Source organism: Schistocerca nitens, chromosome 2, assembly GCF_023898315.1.
Source record: "Schistocerca nitens isolate TAMUIC-IGC-003100 chromosome 2, iqSchNite1.1, whole genome shotgun sequence".
Lineage (NCBI taxonomy): Eukaryota > Metazoa > Arthropoda > Insecta > Orthoptera > Acrididae > Schistocerca > Schistocerca nitens.
Window position 1 is genome coordinate 524,056,960 of NC_064615.1, and position 25,504 is coordinate 524,082,463.

The window sequence follows — 25,504 nt, forward strand, 5'->3', positions numbered from 1 at the left end:
ATCCATCACCTCGGGTAGTTGACGTTCAGGTAGTTACGGACAGATAAGTGCCAATGTGGTGGCGCTCCATCCTGCTGAAATATGAATTGTTGTGCTTCTTATTCGAGCTGAGGGAACAGCCAATTCTCTAACATCTCCAGATACTGTAGTCCAGTTACAGTAGCACCTTTGAAGAAAAAGGGACCAAAAACTTTATTGGCTGAATTCTCTGTAAACTGTTTATACCAACGTTTAATACACCACCTATCAGGAGGTTTAACACCATACTTCGTTCGAAATGCACGCTGAACAACTGTCGTCGATTCACTTCTGCCGTACTCAATAACACAAAAAGCTTTCTGTTGAGCGGTCACCATCTTAGCATCAACTGACACTGACGCCTAGTCAACAGCGCCTCAAGTGAACAAATGTACAACTAAATGAAACTTTATAGCTCCCTTAATTCGCCGACAGATAGTGGTTAGCTCTGCCGTTTGTCGTTGCAGAGTTTTAAATTCCTAAAGTTGTGGTATTCTTTTTGAATCACCCTGTATAACTAATTCTTTTTAACTAGTAAGCTGTCCATAGTCATCTGTTTCTGCTGATGTTTCAATACTTGGCAAAAATGCAACACAGCATTATTGTCAAATAAATTGGTAGTGCATGTAACCACTGATTTATTGGGATGATGATTTTCATTGTAGGATGCAATCAAATCCCATGCTTTCAGCATTTATCATATTGTGTCAGGAGATTGCTGCTGCGCTGTTACTGCCCCCTACTCCCCCTCTGAAGAACTCCTCTCCACAGTTTTCTGCTGTGAAACACACTGCAGTTCCATAAACTCTTTGGTGGTCATTTCTTGGCTGTAATCTTCCACATGCTCTTTCATATCATTGCTATCCACTTCTAGTCCCATGCTCTTGACCAAAGACACAATCTCCTTGACTACAGGCTCCACAGGTACTGACTTAAATGCCTTCAAGTCACATTTGACAACATACTTCTTCCAAGCAAAAGTGAGAGTTCTCTTGGCACAGGCAACAAAGTTGAAGTGATATTTCCAAAACTCTATGAGAGTGAGATAGGTAGTTCCAGTTAACTCAAAGCTGTGCTCAAAGAGTGCTTTAGTGTAGAGCTCCTTAAAGCTAGAAATAATCTGCTGGTCCATAGGCTGGAGTAACGGAATGGTTTTGGGAGGCAGAAATTGGATCTTGATGAATTGAAGTTCTTCAAGAAGGTGGTCTTGTAGGTCTGAAGAACGGGCACGAGTTTTGTCTGTAACAAGCAAGACATGGAGTGGCAGATTCATCTCAAGCAAATATTTTTTCACCAAAGGGCCAAACACTTCATTGATCACAAAAAAGATCATGTGTCACCCAAGCTTTGTTGTTGGACCTCCACATCATATTTCACCTTCTCTTCTGGACTTTACACTTCTTCAAGGCTCATGGAGTTTCTGAAGAGTAAACAAGCTCTGGTTTAGTTTTCAAATTGTCACTTGCATTGGCACAGAAGAGGAATGCGAGTAACCAGGCAATTCATTCTGCTCTGCTGTTATAAAGGTACACTTCAGCATCTTTTACCAGGATAGACCTGTCTCATCACAATGAACAACCTGTTGCAGCAGATAACCATCAGAAAGTATGAGCATCTCAAAGTTGCTGATGAAGTTCTCTGCTGCCTTTGTGTCAGCTGTACCTCACAATTCTGTGGATGCCGGTTCTTCTCTTAAACTTCTTGAATCACCCACAGCGTCCCTTAAACACCTCTTTGACCACTGATGATCCTGTTGTCTTCTTAACAAGATCAGCAAAATTATTTCTCGCCTTCTCACAAATGATGTTCTTGTTAACAGTGTCACCTTGCAAATGTTTTTCATTTATCCATATAAGGAGCAATCTTTTGACATCATCCAGAATATGAAACCATTGTTTACATACTCTTTTCACTCCCATTGAAGCACCTATCTGCTTAATCTTGTCCTTGTTCTTGAGGATAGTGAAATACTTGATGTAGACCGATTTTATGTGCATGCTAAATCAGCAATATGCACACCACATTTGTATTTTTCAGTGATTTTATGTTTCATTTTTAAGGTCATTTTCTTTCTCTTGTGGTTGTCTTTTTGCAACTTTATCTTCAGGGACATTTCTATGAAGATTATTAAAACTAGCACATAAAAGAACACTTTGTAAACACAAGTTAAGAAAAATGTGTGATCACAAGATGCACTCAAATTGTAGCAGAAAGAGTGCTAAACCCAGACTGCAGTACATACTAAAGATATTGTTCATATGCTGCTGCTGACAATGAAAGGTGTTCATATTGCTGAACATTTTCACTGCCACTTGCGAACGCCTGGTGACATCACACAAAATCATTGTGCGAGACATCACTCGTTAGGTGAGCCTTTTTTTACAATTTGTTTTGCTCTTTATGCAAATTGTGCATGTTAAGTGAGGTTCTACTGTACATGCTTTGCTTGAAGTATTATAAGAGACAGAAGCTGGGTATAATAAGAGAATGAGCAGTGACCATTTTTCAAAGTAGCTCTTTCTCCTACTTTACATGTTCATTAATTCTCTAAGTTATCAGTGTGAGTGAATTAGCACCAGTCATAAATGTTGTTTGTATACTTTATAGTAAATATCCTGTACCGGTTACTTCTACCTGAATTGAATCAAGAAAATATTAATGCCATAAGGGAGGGTCTTAATGCACTGTTAAATAGAAGTGACTTAGTTAGCAACAAGGAATGAAGAGGAGGTAGAAAGCTACAGAAATATATGCCTAACTTGAGGCATCATTTAAAAAAGAACACACACATAAGAGTAAGATGAGTGGCTGACATGGACAAAATGAAAGAAAAAAGGATGAAATCTGAATTTTGCATAAGTTGTTGATACTCAGGAGAAGGGCACAGCTCCTGTACAAGTTACTCAAGGTAAATGAAATACAGACACTTTGAAATTGGTGTGTAAGAAAAACACAGTGGGGAAAAAACATGTTTAGATTTTGTAGATAGTAATGTAATTATTAAATACTGACAACCCCTAGTATTACCCATTGAAGTGAACTGGAAAACTGGCCAGGGTGGCAGCACTGTTGTGATTACACCAGTGAAGCAGGGAGGGGACGTGATAGCATACACTTTCAATATTCTTGCTATTGGAATGCTGTCACATGCTACATGTTTGTATGCATCACTGAGTGAAACAACCATTTTGAATAGAAACAAAGTAGGATGTACAGTATATCTCACCTTTGCTGCTCATGATGCTTCACTGACAGTATCTGAAAAACTGTTTTCCTTGGTTATGTCTTTACTTTCCTCAACTGTGTCTGCTGGTTTGCTGTTTTGTTCATAAAAGGTTATGTCAACATTTTGTTCAGATCCATGATGACTGATTTTTATTAAATTTTCAGGTTCCTTATCCATGAAACTCTGTCTCCTTCAGTAGTCATAACACACTTTCTTGACACAACATATGGCTTTTCTAGTCTTCTAATTTCACAGCAATAAACGAAGGCTGCCCTTCATGGTATATTGGTTAGTGTTTTTGGCCAATATTGTGTAGGTCTGTGGTCCAATTCCCAGTGTGTAACAAGGTCCATTCAGCCTCATGAGGCCAAATGAGTAACTACTTGAATATGAAAACACTGGAACTGATCTGCTAGTTGCCAAATTGGTGTCACATCGAAAGGCCTGCATCAGGCTAGGTAACATATGACATTTATTTATTAGGAGTGAAAGGTAATAAAGATGGTTGATGTATTACAACCATGGTCTTTACCCATTAGGTCTTTGTGGTATGAGGAAGGGGAACCATTTTCTTGCAAAATTTTGTCATTGAAGTAAACAGGAGGTTGGTCCACCATAATTAAAGCCAAGATATTTGGCTTTTCTTTTTTCAATGCAATTTAAAAAAAGTCTGTCCGTTTCTGTAGGATAGTCCAAAGTTTTGCTGTTGTAGTCATACTACAGAATTTGCTGCCTAATAACACATTTATCCACATCACTAGTTAAATATTTACTGTGTGGATTTAGCTTCTTCTGCTGAATTCTGCTCTGTTAGGCATTGTGTCCCTCCTACCATAATCTGCACACCTTTGATTTACATAACTTTTGTTTGTAAACATTTGCTTGCACTTTCTGTTGCCTTCTCTGTCAGCGCACTGTCACATCTTTCAGCTTCTTGTTCTCATAAAATTAATGACATTAAAAGCAAGCCTGCATGCAATGACAATTCCTACCATCACTTTCTCTGAAGTAAAAACATGGGCTACTTTGAACTGGAATGTAGCTGTACCTACTCATATAATTACTTTGGTTCCCACTACAGCCAGGTCAACAATTCACTTTGCTGAGTAATGTATTGTGCATATCTTTACCAATTGTTTACTAGGTTTAATGTTTGCATTATGCCGATATTAAGTACATAACTAATCATCAAATATGAACTTCCCAATGATCTTGGAATTATTTCAATTGAATGTCAGTCACTTTATTCTTTAATAATGTTTGTAAATGACAATGAAAATTGGTTCTAGATAATTTATGAGGCAACCAAAGCCTCTATTCATACACTAAATAGATAATTATTTAGTTTGATGACATCATAGGTTGTTACTAATACAGAAACAGTAGTTTGATGAAACTATTTCTCCAAAGTTGTGTTTTTCAGATTTGTCTCTCATCCCTGAAGAATTTTCTTAGTATTAGGGTTGATATACTATGGTGAGAAAGGGAATGATAAAATGAAATTTGGTGCTGATGTATCATTAGTGGATGATCTGAAAGTTTTTCCAGCTATCACAATGTTAATTACAATAAAAATACAACTCACTCAAATTAGAACTATGCAACAGAACTGAACTCTTATCATAAATTATACTATAAATACCTTTAAACACAGTATTAAGATTCCACATTAATATTTATTTAATAGTTCATTATGAACTGGCTTTCGGCTTCTTAGGCCATCGTCACATAACTGACCTGATGATGGCCTAAGAAGCCAAAAGACGGTTCATAACAAACTATTTAATAAATATTATTGTGGAACATTAATACTGTGTATTCACAGTATTAATATGTCTATATTTCTTCAAGAAATGACAGAATGTCCCATAAAAATTATAATACTAGTTAAAATTAACAAATGAGTTTATTCATTATACTTACAACAACAAGATTCACAAGGGAGACTGCATTTAGTGGTACATCCCACCATACCATGAAAGCAGCGAGGTTAGTCACAATCATGGCAACCATAATGAGTATGATGACAGATGAGAATATGTTAAAGCCCATGAGAATAAATGACACTATGAACACTGCCGATAAAGAGTAGCCAATAGAGTTTATTGTATCTCCTGTAATTGTGAGATACTGCTCATAAAACACGTAGAAAACACTGAAAAAAATAAAAAAAATGATTGTAACAGTTAAAATATATGTTCTACTGAATACAAGCTAATGCACAAAAAAGTTAATATGCATATCAAATGACTCCTCTGTTGAAAACTGATTCGTGCAGTACATTCTTTCAATAAGCTTCAGTCCTTCTTTCCAATGCACTTTATACTAGAAATTGATAAATATGTGAGAAGAAATTGAAAATAGTTAAAAACTTGAATATTCATTACTGCAAAACAAAATAAAAAGAAAAATACATGTCTAGTCAAAATAAACACCAGTTTTAGAAACTACAGTACATCCAAGCGACAAAGCAATAACAATTTCAAATATCATTTCAAACAATAGAAAATCCAGGATGGAATGTAACAGTTTTATGGAAAGGATAGTTGCTACTCACCATATAGAGGAGATGATGAGTCGCAGATAGGTGCAACAAAAAGATTGCCACAAAATAAGCTTTCAGCCAACAAGGCTTTTGTCAAAAATAAATCACACACACACACACACACACACACACACACACACACAAACATAACTCACACACACATGGCCACAGTCTCTGGCAGCTGAAGCCAGACTACGAGCAGAAGCAGCAGTGCATGATGTTAGAGGCAAATGGGTGGGGGGTAAGGAGGAGGCTGGGGCAGAGAGGGTGAGGGATAGCAGGGTAGGGGTGGGGGACAGTGAAGGGCTGCTGGGGGGCATGCGAGGACAAGGTGCAGAGAGGGTAGGGCAGCTAGGTGTAGTTGGGAGGCAGAGGGCGGAGGAGAGGGGGGTTGGCAGAAAAGGAGAGAAGTAAAAAGATTGGTTGCGTTGGTGGCATTGGGGCTGTGTAATGCTGGAATGGGAACAGGGAAGGGGCTAGATGGGCTTAATTCAGAAAAGCTGGTGTAGATGGGAAGGATCCATATGGTACAGGCTTTGTAGCAGTCACTGAAGTGAAGACTGTCATGTTGGGCAGCTTGCTCAGCAACAGGGTGGTTCAGTTGTTTCTTGGTCTCCAGTCCGCATGTGTGTGTGTGTGTGTGTGTTGTCTATTTTTGACAAAGATCTTGTTGACTGAAAGCTTATTTTGTGACAGTCTTTTCTGTTGTGCCTATCTGTGACTCAGCATCTCCACCATCTAATATCATTTCACTTGTTTATTCATTCCAAAAATCTTTGGTTGCAGGACTTATTATTTTATTATAATAAATGGCATTTGCATGCACATGGACATATCATTCTGTGAGTCAGTATAATATTGATAAGCCAACAAATTTATTTCCTTACAGTTATAAATGCAGAAGTCTTTCCTTTTGTTTCATTCAGCTTAATTTAATTTTGTACTTGGATGTACTTCTAGCAAAGATATAATTAATAACAAATTTGTGGAGCAAAACAAAATTTCTTTTTTCCCATGTTTTCCATACTTATTTTGGCACTATTACACACTTTCACAAGTGTGTATTGCACATAATTGTGATAATGCAGAACTAGTACAAACAACAACAGAAACACACTTTTGCAAAAAATTACAAAATCTAGATCAAAAGTATATGTCTTAAAAAAGTACACTTTTTTATAACAGGAATTTGGCAGAAGAATTGCAGGTTAAGCCAGAATCCTCTAACAAACTTATTCTTAATGAAATATGGATGTAAATAATTAGCACAGAAAAGTAACCTGAATGTTATAATATTGTTAATACACTTACCTAAACATAGATAGATATAATGAAAGATTATTTTACCTGTATGGAAACACTTCAACATTTGAAACATTTGATATATACGTGTCATTGTCAACTTCAAACCAATTAGCCGAATCTGTATCATTTCCTGTAGTTACATTCACAGTGGGTCTTAGATAACTCTGTAACATTGTAGTAATACTACTAGCTATTTCTCTTGCTGATCTCAGAGCATTTGTGTACTCCTCAGAAGTTCTCAGAACAGTGTGATAAGTCATGAAGTAACTGTCCATGGCAACTGCCAGACCATCTTTATTCAAAACATAATTCAGGCCCTGTAAAAAAGTATATTTTATTACTGAGTGTAAAACATTACATGCAACATTATTCCTAATATAACAACCACATGAACCATATATGTGTATCAAAATGAGATGATCACTGTCCTTACCCAATTGATCAGTGTAATGTTAACATTTAAAGTTAAAAAAGGTACTTACATAAATTTTTAAGTTGTGTTGCATATCTGCACATACACATTTAAAAACTAAAATATTTAGTGATATGTCTTCTGAGACTACTAATTTTAAAATCGTTTATTAGTCAACATAAATGAAGAGGAAGGGTTATTTAATCAAACAGTCTGCTCTTTATACCAATTTCAGTTTGTCTAGTCATCACATTTTATAAAATATAACAGAATGTTCCCCCTCAAACTTCCAGGAGTTCTTTTTCTCTTTGTCTAACGCCCCTTCTTTGTTTTAAAATTTTATTTTTGTTGTAAATGAGCTAATGTGCACGTTGTGGATACCAAGGCTTATATTGTGGTCTCAGCTGTCAGTACATTTTAAAATTTACAATATGATTATTACACTATAATGTCCAATAATAATAATAATAATAATAATAATAATATCAATAATAACGAAAAAGGAAGAAAATAGGAGACAAGTATGAATGAAATGATGCACTATTTATTTTAAACTGGGTCTTAAAAGTTTTTCTTTTACTATCCCAAATGATCAGAAGTCTTCTCTATCATGAGCATTTACTTAGTGTGGATTTTGTGTCTCTTTCCACATCAAGATGACATGTTAAACACAGTCAAATGAATAACTGCTAATAACAAAAACAGTCACTGAAGACATCTTCAACTTTTATAGTCCTGTCTTCCTCAGTTGCGTGTAATATGATGATGCCTTATAACAGAATGTTATGATGCCTTGCAGAAAATAAAGGCGAAACACATATGGCACTAAAATTGTGTTTTATTCAGTTGCTGTCAGACGGTCCATAAGTAAAAATTATTAATATACCATAATAAGTCACTGAAGAGTTAATATCTCCTTAACTGTTTGCTTTATCAGGACAAAAAGATAGGAAATCCCCACACAGTTCATGAGAAAGTGAGTGTATAAATGATTATGACATTTATTTAACTCAGGAATATAAATAACAATTCACTCAATAGTAGAGGCATCAAGTAGTTGACAGGCATGATTAGATTGGGTGAAAAGTTTTTGTTGGATGGGGAAGAAGAGAAAAGAGATGGGGAGTAGGAGGGAGGATTGGGGAAGAAGGGTGGCTATTGGCTCAGAGGGAGGCAGCAGGTGAATGAGATAGGAAAGCAGGAGGACTAGGCAGCAGGTGCACAGGGTTGGAATGGACATGCAAGCATTGATACTGTGCACACAGTGTAGTGATGTGGGGAATTAAATTGGGAGGAAGTTCAGAGGGTCAATAGAGATTGAGGCCATGAGAATTATGGGAATGATATGTTGCCAGAACAGCTTCCATCCATGTAGTTAATATAAGCTAGTGACCTGCGGGGATGGGGGAAGGGGGGGGGGGGGGTCGGGGGAGGGATACAGATGGCACAGAAGCATCCATTGAAATCAAACAAGTTGTGCTCAGCTGTGTATTGTGTCACTTGGCCATAGTTTGGCAGTGGCCATACATTTGGGTGGACAGTTGGTTGGTGGTCATGCCCACATAAAACATTGTGTATAAATTACTCAGAGTTGGAATGTGACATGCCTGCTTTCACAGATGGCCATGCCTATGATGGATAGAATATGCCTATGATGGTACAGGAGTAGGATGTGCTGAGTGAGTAAGTCAGACAGGTCTTGCACCTGGGTTTTCTTCAGGAGTATGACCCATATGGCAAGGGATTTGAAGTGGATGTGGCATAGGAATGAGTCAGAATATTATGTAGATTGGTTGGGTGAATACCATTTTGGGAAGGGTGGGAAGGATTGTCAGTAAGATTTCCTTCAGTTCTGGGCACAATCATAGATAGTGGAAACCCTGATAAAGGAAATGATACAACTGGTCCAGTCCAGCATGATATTGGGTGATGGGAGTGCTCCTTTGCAGATGGTTGTTTGGAATGAAGGGAGGATTAGGGGTGTGTGGGGATGTGGTACAGGAATAGTCTGAATTTGGATTCTGCCACCCACCCCCAACAGTACAAGCTTTTCTGAACTACTTAGATGGGAGTTATCCTTGCAAAACACCCTTTGTTTCCATAATCCTCTTAGTCTCAGTGTCCATTAACCCCCTGTATCAACATGCTCTTCCCTACATTGTCCCTATCCTCTGTTCTGTAACTTCCTCCAAATCCACTGCCCCACACCATCATGGTATACTGTATGAATTCACTGGCTCCATTTCCCACCCGTGTAGCTTATCCTACCCATGTACCTTGCAACAATCTTAGGGTGATACTCTCTTGTTTAAACTGAATCTATTGATACCTCTCTCCACATGAATATCCCCATATCCTTTTGGTCAAATTTTTGTGATTCTCAGTTTTTACTCGAGACTGGGGAGCTTGGCATATTAACATATTTTTGCACTTGTAACAATTTCTTTACCTTTTTGAGACTAAATTATCAGAATATGAGGACACAAAAATTTCAAAAATTAATCATCCTGAAACTTTTGCGCACTTTTAAATAAAACTAAATAAAATCATCAATTGAGATAAATTTAATTTTGCATCACACATTGATACACAAGTTTTATTTTTACTGCATACTGTGAATAACACAGTAAATATTTATATCTTTTTAAATACTTCGACATACATCTTTGCTGTATTAATGTCATTGATTATGAGACCATGCCAGAGCAGTATATGCAATAAAATGCTAGAGAGTCAGTCATGTTATACACATACAGGTGAAAGTTGTATGCTGCCTCATGTAACTGATGAAGTCTGGGAAAGAAATGCGATATTTGTGAATCTTTTATTTATGAAAACATAATATTAAATTTAAAAAAAAGCCAAGAGTAAAAGCTGTGTTCCAGTCTTATGTTAAAGAGGGGGCTCAGCCAGGATCTGAAAATCAGAAACTGAAATGCTAATGATTTTTGCACTTTTTCAGCAGCATATGAAATTTCTAAAATATATACAATGTAGTGGTAGATGACTATAGAAGACTGATGTACATGGAATATGAAGTATTCTGAAAAAACTAGGAGGAACTGGACCATATTGTCGAAAACAGTTGGTGAAATGGACTACAGGCAGAAAGATAAGAGACTTTAAACATTAATTTTTTGGAGAAATTTGATCATCATGATGAATTCTGAGGTGAAAAAACTCTCTATGATAGTGGGGTTGCTTGTGATGCATTAGATGAGATGGTGGATAATCTGGAAGAACTAAAGCAGTGGTTGTCAGAACTGCGGCCCAAGGGCCACATGCAGCCTGAATCAAATGTTCATGCAGCCCTTGGATCTCAGCTGTATTTCACAATAATATGAGTTTAGCAACTAATATTTGAATCAAAAACATTAACTGATGTTAAGAGCTTGTTAAGAATGCAGTTTTCCTGGCCAGTAACAAACAAAAATATTTACAGAGGTAGCGATATTTTAATTTGTGCTTAATTTTAGTTGACATGTGTGAATTTGGTATTGAGCTAATTATTCTTCATCTTCCAGTACTGATAATTCATGAGTATTTGTAACTTGTACCAATCAGCTGATATGGTTTAAATTTCAAATGGAAGTAAGATGGTGGATTGATGAATGCATGTTATAGAGGCTGTCAGCTTCAAATGTGGTAGCAAGGAATATGAAATTAAGTTAAGGATATTGTGATACAATGCAATGCGTACAATGAAATTGACATTCAAAACATTCAGTAAAAATTTATGATTGTGTCTCATACTGCATAATGCATTTAAACGTACGTACAATTACTGTTATTAATCAAACAATAATCCACTTACACAAACAACACTTAATCAGGTAATTACAGGGTCACAACTTTAGGATTACTGAGGGTGATTGCAGTCTAAAACAGAGATCATATTGGAGTGTTCAGAATTTTGCTGCCTTTCAATGATCATTGCTTGGGGGTTATCATGCTCTTACTATTGCTAGTCAATTCAGGGCTCATAACATACTCATTTGTGTAGGTTACCAATGAGCAGTGAGATCGGTATATATGTGGCACAGGTTGCTGCCCCCACAAAGTAGGATTGGCTCTTGAGCAAAAACGTTTGATGGCAACTGAAGTAAGGAATATAAATCGAGCAGAAGTGGTACAAATAATGACAAATCAGTTTACATAGATGCAGCTAAAAATTTAATGGCGAACAGCTATACACAAAGCTTAAAGCAAACAGTGATTAATTGAAACTATGCAACAAACAGTTGAAATCAGAAATAAGATTTAACAATGAGCAACTAGAATCATGATTAATACAAAACACTAGTGAATGATTATGGGAATGCTAGGCACTTGCCACAAACCCACCTTCCCCTTCTTCTCAAACTTCATCCCAGTACACCCCTCCCTGTCATCGTCATTGTGCACTGCATGAGCTGACCAGTGCAGGTGCATGTGTGAAGCATTCCTATCTCATGCATAAACTGCCTCTTCCTCCCAAACATACCCTCCCTCTCACTCCCTGTGTCCATTATCCCCTTAATCACTCCCCCCCCCCCCACCTCACCCCAGTCTACCTATCAATCTCTAACCTGGCACTGGTATTTTTGTGGCAAAATGTAGCTGAGCAGGTGTGTATGTGTGTGTTTGTGTTTGTGTGTGTGGGGGGGGGGGGGGAGGGGGGAGGGGTTTGGAAGGGGGCAGCATGCATTCACATGATGTATATGTACTCTGGCTCAAAAAATGATTCATCCAAAAGCTAGCAACGTTTTCAGTCTTATTTGTGCCTGTCAACAACTAAACACCTCTCCCATTTAGTGAATTGTTACTTTTATTCCTAAATTATTTACATTCTGTCAGAACTTTCCATGCCATGGGTATGGCATTTTATTTTTCAAAGTTGGGTTGTAACAGATTTGGTTTTATCAACTGAATTATATCCAGTTAAATGAAATACAAGAAATCAGAATGAAATACAAGCAATCAGAGGGGAAGAAATCAGTGGAGGAAAATGTGATGCTGAATGTTTGGGTTGGTGCCAATGGAGTGCTTGGTTAACCTAATCAATTAAGATGATTTTCTTGCAATAAACAGGAGATACGTGAATTCCAAACTGGGCACAAATTTTTTTTTGTTCAATCTGCCTGAACCACAGTTATAGCTAGTTTGTCATACATTGAGTTCTGCACACCACATTAACTGTTGATTGTATTAGCTGTTAATTTTATTGTATTTGTGATGTGATTAGAAAAGCAGTAAATGGTTGTATAATATATAATACAACTAGTTAAAAAAGTTTTACTGACAGATTAAAATTACTAAAGAAGCTGGTACCACATCCAAAAATATCTTTATTTCCAAGGATATATTCTTTGATAGTTTCACCAGAGAAACTATTGGCCACATGACACCTGGTGAAATGTTTCACCAGGCATATGATTCAAGAAAAATATCTGTCACCACTTTCAGTATGTGTATTTAACTGCTATGGTGGGATATAGTATGTATGAGAATATTCAAGTTGTGTTACATTTTCAGCATGTATCTCACAGTTCATACCTATCATCTTATTTCATCAATAGTTTATAGACCAAAAAAAACAGCATTTATGCATAGTGAACATTTGGACCAAGTCAAAACTGTACACTGAATCTTTAACTTGAATTTTTAACTGTACACTAAAACTTTAACTTGGATACTTGTCTTTCATAAGCACTGTAGTTGGAAGAAAGCACAGGTCATACCCATCTACAAGAAGGATAGCAGCCTTCCAATATCCTTGATATCCCTTTGTTGTGGTTTCTTAGAACATATTCTGAGATCAAACATAAGGAGCTACCTCAAACAGAATAACCTCCTCCATGCCAACCAGCATGGATTTTGAGAACAATTGGCATGTGAAACCGACCTCTGTATGTTTCCCACATGGCATACTGAAAGCCCCAAATTAAGGCAGACAGATAGGTGCAGTATTTCTTGATTTCCGGAAAGCATTTGACTCAGTGCTGCACCTACACTTACTATCAAAAGTGTGATCATGTGGGATATCATGAGAAATTTGTTACTGAACTGGCACAGCAAGTTATGTTGAATGGAGAGTCATTGATAAATGTAGAAGTAACTTTAGGCATATCCCAGGGACATGTGTTGTGTCCCTTGCTATTATTGCTGTGTAACATGCAGACAATGGTAGTTTTTGTATATGCAGTTATCTATAAAGAAGTACAGCCAGAAAGAAGTTGCACAAATATTCAGTCAGGTTTTGATAAGATATCAAAGTGATACAAAGACTGGCAACTTGCTCTAAAAGTTGAGAAATGTAAAATTGTGCACTGAACTAAATGAAAAAAGTAGTATCCTATGATTATAATATCAGTGAATCACAACTGAAATCTGTAAACTCATGCAAATACCTGGGTGCGACACTTTGTAGGGACGCAAAATGGAATGATCACATAGGCTCAGTCTAAAGCAGGTAGCAGACTTCAGTTCATAGGTAGAATACTAGGGAAATCAATAAGACCACAAAGATGATCAATTAAAAATAATTCATGCAACCCATCCTAGAATATTGCTCAAGTTGTTGGGATTGGTGCTGTGTATTTTGACTGACAGGGAATGCTGAACATGTATAGTGTCAGAGAGATTTTAAAAGAATTGAACTAGCAGACTCTTGAAGAAAGACTTAAAATATTCTGAGAAAGCCTACATACAGAGTTTCAGGAACTGGTTTTGAATGAGTTTCAGGAACTGGTTTTGAATGATGACTCTAAAAATATACCAGGAACTGGTTTTGAATGTGACTCTAAAAATGTACTACAACCCCCTACATATCATTCCCATGAGGGTTGTGAGGACAAAATCAGATTAACAACAGTTGCAGAGAGGTATTTAAACAGTCATTCTTCCTCTGCTCCATACATGAATGAACAGGAAAAAGCCGTAATAACTGGTATAATGGGACATACCTTCCAAGAAGCACTTTACAGCAATTTGCATCATATGGATGTAGATGTAGTGTGCTATCAATTATGCTACCTGAACATGCCTCATGAGTTGACTGAAAGCTTTAATTTGCCACTAGTTCAGATGCCTGCATCCCAACTTCGCTAAAGAATAAAAATTTGTCATATCAGATCCATGTACATAATTATTTTTCTGAAAATATATGTAACTGTGCATGTACTTGTCTCAACAGCCTGAGGAAATAAGTGAAGATGAAACTGATCACTTTGTGTACTAGTGAAATAAACATCTTGGACTACTCGTACTATGGGAATTTCTTTAGGGATAATAAGTCTTTATTTGCAATTTTTATGAGCATCTTGTTATTTGTGGGCTGCCCAAGATACTAGCCAAATATTGAAGTGAAACTTGTTACTTTGAAAAGGAATAATATTAAAGTCTTGGCTCTGGAAGATTATGATTTGTGGTTTGAGATACACCAACAACTTGACAGTTTTAATATTTTCATGAAATTTCTGTATTTGGAAAGGATTGAGGTCTTTAATTTGAGGCAGATGTGATAACAACTGTGGTCAGTCACACAAAGGAATTAAAAATTCTATTAAAGATACAGAAATTGTGTGATTTCTGTTCAGTTGTGACCCATTTGTCATGAATATTCTGACTTAAATGTTGAATTGCTAAAATTCCTAGTCATCATTAATAACACTTGCTGCTAATGGAAAGCATTTCATGTATTTTTATGTAAGCTTGCGCTGAGTGATCTACAATTGCTTCTAGATAACATTTCCATTTGAGGAATAACCTTTCTGGAGATGCCTTCCATATAGATACCATTGATGATGATCATATTTGCCAACAGTCTCTAGCAAAATCATATTGAGGTAATAGTGCCATGAGAGGAGATACAAATGAAACTGTAATGAATGCTCTCAGATATTTCCAGTTTCAGTGACACTACACAGTGCTTGGATGAAAATAGCTGCAGAGTTTCAAATTATTTCAACTGGGCTCCACAGTTTGAAGTATTTCTGAAAGACTGTGTGAGTCATCTCATACACATATACCATGATTAACAATGTATGATAATATGAAATGGCTAGAAAGTTAAAAGAACCAATTTATTTTAAAAATTTCAGTTAACCATTTAATCTGCAATGATTGGTAAAAAGATAGGGCTATTCTCCCACATACTTTTCTACCCAGTACTTGTAGTGACTCTACACATAAAATGTGGCAAGACTATCATTTCCTCACAACTTCATGGAAAGTGGTCACTCAGATATGGAGGTGTAACTGTGAACAATAAGAATAAACGGAATGTTGGGAAGATTACAATAAGAAAATCCAAAACAAGTGGTTAGGTTAAAAATGAGGGTAATATTCATACATGATTAAATACTTTTGAAGCTAGTATAATTTGGTGCATAAACTGATGCTTTTATACACAAATGAAAAGGGAATAATTACAGTGCATTACAGCACATGACACACATGGTGCATATGAAGAAATTGTGTCATTTGTTAAAAAAGTTATACCAAGAGTGTTCAGTAAAAAAAAATAGATTTCCTTATTTTAAGTAATCGACTCCTTCTTTAGCACTAAATGTGCCAAAAACGAAGGCAATGACATGGCATCTCTGACATTTTTGTACGTGTAATATGTATACATAACACAAAACACCTTCTAAGCATAAGTCTGCTGATTTTAGAAATCTTACCTCTGCATATGCTGCGTGTCCTCCCTTAGAACATTCTTCTGAAGGATTTGCTAGCAAAAACTGTGGTAAATACGTTTCAAAATCCTTCGGTGTTGGTCTTGGTGTTTCAGAACATTCTGTGCCTTTATCATCTGAAATGAATTACACATATAGAGATACACATGCTTAAGATATTCCATGTCTATAAATTGAAAAGTTAAGAAAGCATTGCCGTTGGGTGTACTTTGATCAAAATCTTTGTGATTGGCATATTAGTGAACTGAACTGAACTGAACAATCAAATAAAACTATTATTTTATATCTAAAAACAAAGATGATGTGACTTACCGAACGAAAGCGCTGGCAGGTCGATAGACACACAAACAAACACAAACACACACACAAAATTCAAGCTTTCGCAACAAACTGTTGCCTCATCAGGAAAGAGGGAAGGAGAGGGAAAGACGAAAGGATGTGGGTTTTAAGGGAGAGGGTAAGGAGTCATTCCAATCCCGGGAGCGGAAAGACTTACCTTAGGGGGAAAAAAGGACGGGTATACACTCGCACACACACACACACACATATCCATCCACACATATACAGACACAAGCAGACATCTCACAAGCAGACATATTTAAAAACAAAGAGTTTGGGCAGAGATGTCAGTCGAGGCGGAAGTGAAGAGGCAAAGATGATGTTGAATGACAGGTGAGGTATGAGTGGCGGCAACTTGAAATTAGCGGAGATTGAGGCCTGGTGGGTAACGGGAAGAGAGGATATACTGAAGAGCAAGTTCCCATCTCCGGAGTTCGGATAGGTTGGTGTTGGTGGGAAGTATCCAGATAACCCGGACGGTGTAACACTGTGCCAAGATGTGCTGGCCGTGCACCAAGGCATGTTTAGCCACAGGGTGATCCTCATTACCAACAAACACTGTCTGCCTGTGTTCATTCATGCGAATGGACAGTTTGTTGCTGGTCATTCCCACATATAATGCATCACAGTGTAGGCAGGTCAGTTGGTAAATCACGTGGGTGCTTTCACATGTGGCTCTGCCTTTGATCATGTACACCTTCCGGGTTACAGGACTGGAGTAGGTGGTGGTGGGAGGGTGCATGGGACAGGATAGGAGCCAGAGGCTTAGGGAACCTGTTAGTTCATCCCTATGAAATCCCCAAACCACCTTCCCTATCCTCTGGCTCCTATCCTTGTAACTGCCCCCGGTGTAAATCCTGTCCCATGCACCCTCCCACCACCACCTACTCCAGTCTTGTAACCCTGAAGGTGTACACGATCAAAGGCAGAGCCACATGTGAAAGCACCCACGTGATTTACCAACTGACCTGCCTACACTGTGATGCATTATATGTGGGAATGACCAGCAACAAACTGTCCATTCGCATGAATGGACACAGGCAGACAGCGTTTGTTGGTAATGAGGATCACCCTATGGCTAAACATGCCTTGGTGCACGGCCAGCACATCTTGGCACAGTATTACACCATCCGGGTTGTCTGGATACTTCCCACCAACACCAATCTATCCGAACTCCGGAGATGGGAACTTGCTCTTCAGTATATCCTCTCTTCCCGTTACCCACCAGGCCTCAATCTCCGCTAATTTCAAGTTGCCGCCACTCATACCTCACCTGTCATTCAACATCATCTTTGCCTCTTCACTTCCGCCTCGACTGACATCTCTGCCCAAACTCTTTGTCTTTAAATATGTCTGCTTGTGAGATGTCTGCTTGTGTCTGTATATGTGTGGATGGATATGTGTGTGTGTGTGTGCGAGTGTATACCCGTCCTTTTTTCCCCCTAAGGTAAGTCTTTCCGCTCCCGGGATTGGAATGACTCCTTACCCTCTCCCTTAAAACCCACATCCTTTCGTCTTTCCCTCTCCTTCCCTCTTTCCTGATGAGGCAACAGTTTGTTGCGAAAGCTTGAATTTTGTGTGTGTGTTTGTGTTTGTTTGTGTGTCTATCGACCTGCCAGCGCTTTCGTTCGGTAAGTCACATCATCTTTGTTTTTAGATATATTTTTCCCACGTGGAATGTTTCCCTCTATTATATTGATATCAAAACTATTATTTTATTATGGATAGGTAGGCAACACTGACCCTGTGATTTATCTTAGAAGATAGGTTAAAGAAAGGCAAACATACATTTATAACATTTGTAGATTTATAGAAAGCTTTTGACAGTCTTAACTGGAATACACTCTTTAAAGTTCTGAAGGTAGCAGGGGTAAAATGCAGGGACAAATGTTTATTCACAAGTTGTACAGAAACCAGAATGCAATTATGAGACCCAAAGCACATGAAAGAGAAACAGGGGTGGAGAAAGTGGAGTGGCACAGGATTATTACCTATCCTCAATGTTATTCAATCTGTGCATTCAGCAAGGAGTAAAAGAAACCAAAGAAAAATTTGGAAAGGGAAATGAAGTTCAGTGAGAATAAATAAAAACTTTGAAGTTTGCTGATACCATTGTAATTCTATCAGAGACAGCAAAAGACTTGGAAGAGCAGTTGAACAGAATATGTAGTGTCTTGAAAAGAGGTTATAAGATGCACATCAACAAAAAACCACTATCCTTGAGTTGATAAGTTGTAGAATTTAGATTATATTCTGAGCTCAAATGTAATAAGGTATCTCAAACAGAGTGGCCTCCTCCATGCCAACCAGCAAAGCATTTGACTCAGTACCACATGTAGCTTATTATTAAAAGTATTATCACATGGGGTATCAATCAATATTTGTGACTGGACTGAGGATTTTTTGATAGGGAGAATGTAGCATGTTATCTTGGATGGAGAGTCATTATCAGATGTAGAAGTAACTTTGGGTGTGCCCCAGGGAAGTGTGCTGGAACCCTTGCTGTTCATGTTGTATGTTAATGGCTTTGCAGATCTCAGGTTTTTGCAATAATAATAATAATAATATTTTATTCAATGTTGAATGATTAATTGCATATGTACATGGTGTACAAGGTTGGTCCAGCTGTTTTTCCCCAACATTTGAGGCTGTAATGAAACAAATTGGTTACACATGTATCATTCAAAGTATTTGCCATTGCTGGTCACTACTTTCTCCTATCTTTTGTATGAATCCCGTATCGAAAAAATTGTTCATCTTTTGAAGTGATCCATGAATCAATCCAATTTGTGACTTCTTCATGAGATCAGAAGTGTTGCTCAGCCAGGCCATGCGCCATTGATCTAAACAGGTGATAGTCAGAGGGAGCAATGTCTGGAGAATGTGGCGGGTGGGGTGGGACTTCCCATTTTAACGTTTCCACGTATGTTTTGACCTCTTTTGCAACGTGGGGTCGAGCATTGTCATGTTGCAAAATCGCTTTACCCTGCCTCTTGCTGCAGTGTGGCCATTTGTCTTTTAACGCTCTGCTCAAACACATTAATTGCATTCAATAAGGAGCACCTGTGTTTTTTTCACTTGGTTCTAACACCTCATAGTACATGATGCTGAGCTGGTCCCACCAAATGCAGAGCATAATCTTGGAGCTGTGAATATTTGGTTTGGCTGTCAACTTGGAAGTATGGCTGGGATATCCACATGACTTTTTGCATTTAGGGTTATCATAATGTACCCATTTTTTGTCCCTGGTCACAATGCGATGCAGAAATCCCTTCCATTTTTGCCTCTGAAGCAATTATTGACAAACACCGTTCAACGTCTCTTGGTTTCAGCTCACATGGGACCCAAGTTCTTTCTTTCTGAATCATGCCCATAGCCTTGAGGCATTTTGAAATGGCTTGCTGTGTCACTCCCACGAATCGTGCCAATTCTTCTTGAGTTTGACGTGAGTCTTCACTCAGCAATGTCTCCAATTCTGCATCTTTGAAAACATGCTCGCTTTCACCACTATGTCAGTCTACGATGTTAAAATCACAGTTCTTGAAGTGCTGAAATCACTCACAATATGTTCTTTCACTATAGTGTCCTTACCATATGTATTTGAGAGCATTCAATGAGAGTCAGCTGCTGTTTTCTTCATACTGAAACAAACAAAACAGTAACATGTCTGCAAATGACAAGAATTAGGCTCGTAAACTGACATTTTCAATCAAGAACAACTTTATGATGCAGACACAAATTGACTAATGTTTGAATGAGGTTGTGTTGATCGAGGTCCAAGCTAACTGCCTGACATCTGCGATCTGTTTCTTTCCACCGCTACTTACGGTTGTTGCCACATACTGGCAAACAGTGGGAACAAAGTTGTACACCTTTTATAAAAACAGGTTACAATTCTTGATGCATAGCACAATAATACATTCTTCTGAATATGTCATTGATTAACAAAATGACAGAATTACAAATAAAATGGTTTGCTTAACACTATTTACATATTTTTTCGAAGCACTTCTTATACTGCATGTAAGTATGGTATTCTTCTAATGTGTAAAATGGATTTAGTAACAGGAATTTCTTTAGCTGAAATTTAAGCTTCATTGTGGGTAGGGTCATAACTTTACTGGGCAGTGCATTGGCTAACTTTAAATCTACATGTTGTGGACCCTTTTCATAGAGTGCTGGTCTGTGGCTGCTGATGTAAAATTTTTCTTTATTTCTGGTATCATACTGATAGATATGGTGAGGACAAGATTAGATTAATTACAGCATGCACAGAGGCATTCTTCCTGTGCCCATACTTGAACGGAACAGGAAAAAACTCTAACAACTGAAAGAGTGGGACATACCCTCTGCATATGCTTTGCAGTGGTTAGCAAAGTTCTGCTGTGACATCATTAATTGCTACGAGAAGTAAATTTTGCACATTGCTCATTGGGACTGTAGAATTTTCAGATTCAACCTTTCCTTTCACTATTGCCCACACATTTTGGGCTGTATTGGCAGTGGTGAGAGGACAGCCTCACAACATGGCTCTTTTCTGTTGCTAAGCCATGTAGTTATTATTAAAAAATCTACTACCTGTGAATTATAATTTATAACTGTTCCATTTGAAACAATGAAGATGTTATCTTGTTCTGTGATCTGTTGTCTTGCCTCTTGTTTTAATATGTTCAACATAAACTGAATTCTGTAGCAGAATTGTTAATTTCAGAGATCTCTCCTGGATTTTTTTAATCACTTATTGTAATAACACAGAGTATTTTTTAGTAATTTTAGAAACTGAAGAAGGGTTTTTTCTTGGTAACTAATAAAGTTCCCTTTTGTTTATGAAACTGAATCAAATGCCCCTCTAGCCCACCCATCTGCTCTCTCTCTCTCTCTCTCTCTCTCTCTCTCTCTCTCTCTCTCTCTCACCCCCCCCCCCCCCCCCCTCCACACACACACACACACACACACACACACACACACAGCTACTCACACTGCTAGCAGTATTGTTTTACACACATATATTGCTACTAACCCTCCTAGCACTATGGCTTGACTGAATCAAAGTACCACGAGAATGAGTGGCCACATGTTTTGAGATCTGTGTATTTCTGTGTTCTGCGGTAAATGCCTTTGGACAAATGCTCAACTGATGATCAAAACCTCTTCTCATCCACACCGCCTTCATTTTGTGAATAGGGGAATGTTCTAATATAACTATGTATATTCTACCTTTGATTTTCTGTAAATGTAATTAGAAGGTGACACAGTACCTTGACAGCAGTTGCCAGAGTTTATCCAGTCAAAATAATCATCAAGCCATGATGATGCAGTTGTAGTTATGTATGATCTGCAAACAGACATATGTAAATAGCTAAAAAATCAACATGGTAATTAAATAGTCACTTCATATTACATTTTAAAGAATACAGAGAAATTTTATGAATGTGTTTTTTTTTTAAGTTATCTGAAAATTTTCCTTCTTCTGGGAAATAATTTCCAAATTTGGATATAAATAGTACTGCTTTCATGAATATATGTCATTCACATGATTAAAATGAAATGAAAACAGGAAACAAACAATTTTTGACTGTGGACTCCCTTGTTTTATCAAATATAATCATTCAAATGAGAAATATATAAAAGGAGAACTTAGACACAGAAGTCTGGAATTATGTCTTTTGTTATCATTTATGCAGAGATGAAAAAGAAAGTTATCCTCATCTGTAGTAACCAGGCATGTTATAGTTAGCCACCTACTCTCTTACAGGCTATTTGAGAATGAGATGTGATCAAAACTGGCCTCCTTTTAGTCTCTTTTCACAACAAATGAAACATGTTCAACTAGTCTGTTCACCTTTCAAGGTTATAAAAGCATTATGTACAGGCTATCATGACCATTGTCATTAAAGGTAAAGTCTTCTAGGTTGTTAGATCACGTCATGTTTTTCTTCCACTTCATCCAAGCAACTGACATTTCAACCAGGGTCTTCTGATGTGCACAGTTAGCTGAACACCAGAAGATTCTGAAGAAGATTACAGTACAGGGGTCAAAATATCAATGTGGAAGAAAACATTGAAGAGGCCTAACAACCTAGATGATTTTATCTATATAAGCCTGGTAACTGATCATCCCATGCTCAGTGAATCAAGGGTGATGTACAGTATAACACAAAATTATTGGATGTCACTACCAGCCACTTCAAACATAGTGCAATAAAGGCAATTAAAAACAGGGCACATTGTGAAAATGATTTAGACCAGTTCTTCTGTAGTACTATCAAATGCTTGTTCCAAGCCATAGGGTATTCTGTTCCATTCTACATCCACAGGTTTTAGCAAATAACTTATAAGCAGTGCTATTCTTCAGAAATAGAATTAAATAATATTATGTACACCATGAAAAAAAGAAGTCTTCTTTTATGGGCTAAATGAAGCAGAACTTAGCAGCCTAATAATAAGAGACTATTATTCAATTAATTATTTCTGTAGATCAAAACATAAAGGTGGAGGTGTTGCTATCTACAAGAAGAAATTTGGAAGTCTACGAGATACTGAATACTGTAAACCCAGCTTGCATTGAAAAAGATTTTGAAATTACTGGCGTAATGATTGAAGAGAAGAGCTCAGAATTATCTGTGTATATGGGTCCACAAGTGGTAATATTACAACATTTCTGAAAAAACTAGAAAAATTATTAATGAAGACAAAAATGAAAGATGACGTAATATGTGGAGACTATAACATAGATATAGGTAAAGAATGAAACCCAAAACAAAAATTGAAAGAGACATTATTACAGTGTAACATGAAAACCATAATAGAGGTACCGGTACCTACAAGAGTGACTGATCGTAGTCAGACCATCATTGACAACATAATCACAAATATCAAAAATAGTAAATGTGAAGCAAAAGTTCTACAGACAGCAATCTCTGACCATCATGGGTTAATAATAGCACATAAATAGCAGCTCAAAAAAAGAAGAAATGTAAGATAAGAAAAAAGTCAGGATTATCAATGTACAAAACACGAACATTTTCAAAACAACACCAAGGAATACAGAATGGGTTGAAACAATGCAACCACAAGGTACAAAAGAGAAGTATGATGCATTTATTAACATACTAATACATCACTTTCATGTAGTCTTCCCCAAAGCAGCCTATCAGAAAAAGCGGGGTCACAGTAAGGAATGGATTACGGAAGAAATAATTGAACTCAGGACTAGAGTGAAGGAACCCAGACAAGCAGGGAATATGGAGACATATAAACAATATCAGAAGAAGTACAGGCAATTAATAAGAGAAGCAAAAGCCATTTCAATAAACAGAGCCATAGCAAATTTAAACAAAAAGTAAAACAACATGGGATAAAATCAACAGTAAAAGATATAGCGAAAAACGTGTAAAAAACAAAACAAAACAAAACAGCAATTTTATTAAGTCAATGAGAATTGATGACAGCATAGTTACAGATGGAACAAAAATTGCTAATATACTAAGCAACAACTTTATAGGTGCTGTACATAATTTAAAAGGGGAAACAAATCATCAGTGGTCAAAGCAGGCTAAAACACTTGGCCAACCATCCCACTCAATGTTCCTGGAACCAGTGGCAAAGACAGAACTCACAAAAATAATCCATAAATTAAAACCCAAAAAGTCTGCAGGAGATGATGAAGTATCAAATTATTTAATAAAACATGTGAATGAAGAAATAAACCTCTTTTGGATATTGTAAACTGCTCATTTAGAGAAGGAGTATTCCCAAAAAATTAAAAATAAGCAAAATAATATCAATATTTAAGAAAGGAGACAAAAATGATCCAAATAACTACAGACCAGAGTCTTTAATTTCTGGTTTCTCAAAAATACTAGAGGCACTCATGCATAGTAGGTTGACCACGTTCCTGGAGAAACATAGTATTCTGATTCCAGCACAACATGGTTTCCAAAAAGGGAAATCTACAGAACTTTTATCTCAAGCCTCACAGAATCCATTACAGATGCATTGACAAAAGAAGCTCTGTGTCTGCTATGTTTCTGGATTTGTCTGAAGTGTTTGACACAATCACCCATACTACACTTATTGAAAAACTTGAAAGCTATGGTATTCATGGACATGCAGCCAAATGGATAAAATTATACATCAGCAACAGAAAGCAGTATGCGGAAACAGAAACTGGATGCAGATCTGAAATCAGAAATATTAAGTACAGAGTGCCTCAAGGATCTGTACTTGATCCACTTCTGTTCTACCTATTTGTAAACAATATTGATGTCAGTGAGAACCCGCCAGGATAGCCGAGAGCACTAACATGCTACTTCCTGGATTCGAGTAGGTGCGCCGGCCCCGGATCAAATCTGTCTGGCGGATTAACGATGACAGCCAGTGTGCCAGCCAGCCTGGGTGTGGTTTTTAGGCGGTTTTCCGCATCCTACTAGGTGAATACCGGGCTGGTCCCCATTTCCCGCCGTTAATAGTCAGCTTCCTGTCCCTAATACAATGTAGGCATTGTGAGATTTAAAACTTTCCCAGTGTACATGCCGGCTATGGAGGACACGAAGTTTTTCAATGAGTTGATTCCATGTGGTATTAAATTGAAAACCGCTGTCTCAGTTAATGAGAGGCTCATTGTGGCCCATGTATCTAACTTTTGGAGTTTTATTGTTAATGAATCCTTGGAAATACGACTGTCCGACAGTGAGTCTCTCGTTAGTAGACATGGTGGTTTTAATACAGTCATTGAAAAATTTCATGTCCTCTGTAGCCGGCACAGTTATGTGATTGAACCACAGAAAGACAATCAAGTTGATAAAGATGCAGCAAGTTTTCACCATGGAGGGGACGTGGCACTGCAGGATCGAACGCACTCAAGTAGTGCACGTGCAACGCCAAGTGAATCCACTACGCATGTGCTGGCAGGGCCTTAAATTTCAGAGCTCAGTGCAGTTTTGCGAGTATCACCTGAAGATGGCCAGAAGACTGCGACA

The 25,504-nt window shown here is 37.5% G+C and overlaps 1 protein-coding gene across 2 annotated transcripts in view; it reads right to left on the reverse strand.

Annotated features, from left to right (window-relative positions):
• The window catches only part of LOC126236509 (NPC intracellular cholesterol transporter 1 homolog 1b-like), a 169,575-nt gene that overhangs the window by 18,615 nt on the left and 125,456 nt on the right, over positions 1-25,504 (reverse strand). For both annotated transcript variants that reach the window (XM_049945870.1, XM_049945871.1), the window contains exons 19-22: positions 21,782-21,858; positions 16,170-16,300; positions 7,137-7,411; positions 5,168-5,399 (exon numbers count right to left, since the gene is read on the reverse strand). In XM_049945870.1, coding sequence (XP_049801827.1) covers positions 5,168-5,399; positions 7,137-7,411; positions 16,170-16,300; positions 21,782-21,858 — 715 coding nt within the window. The remainder of the gene's footprint in view (positions 1-5,167; positions 5,400-7,136; positions 7,412-16,169; positions 16,301-21,781; positions 21,859-25,504) is intronic.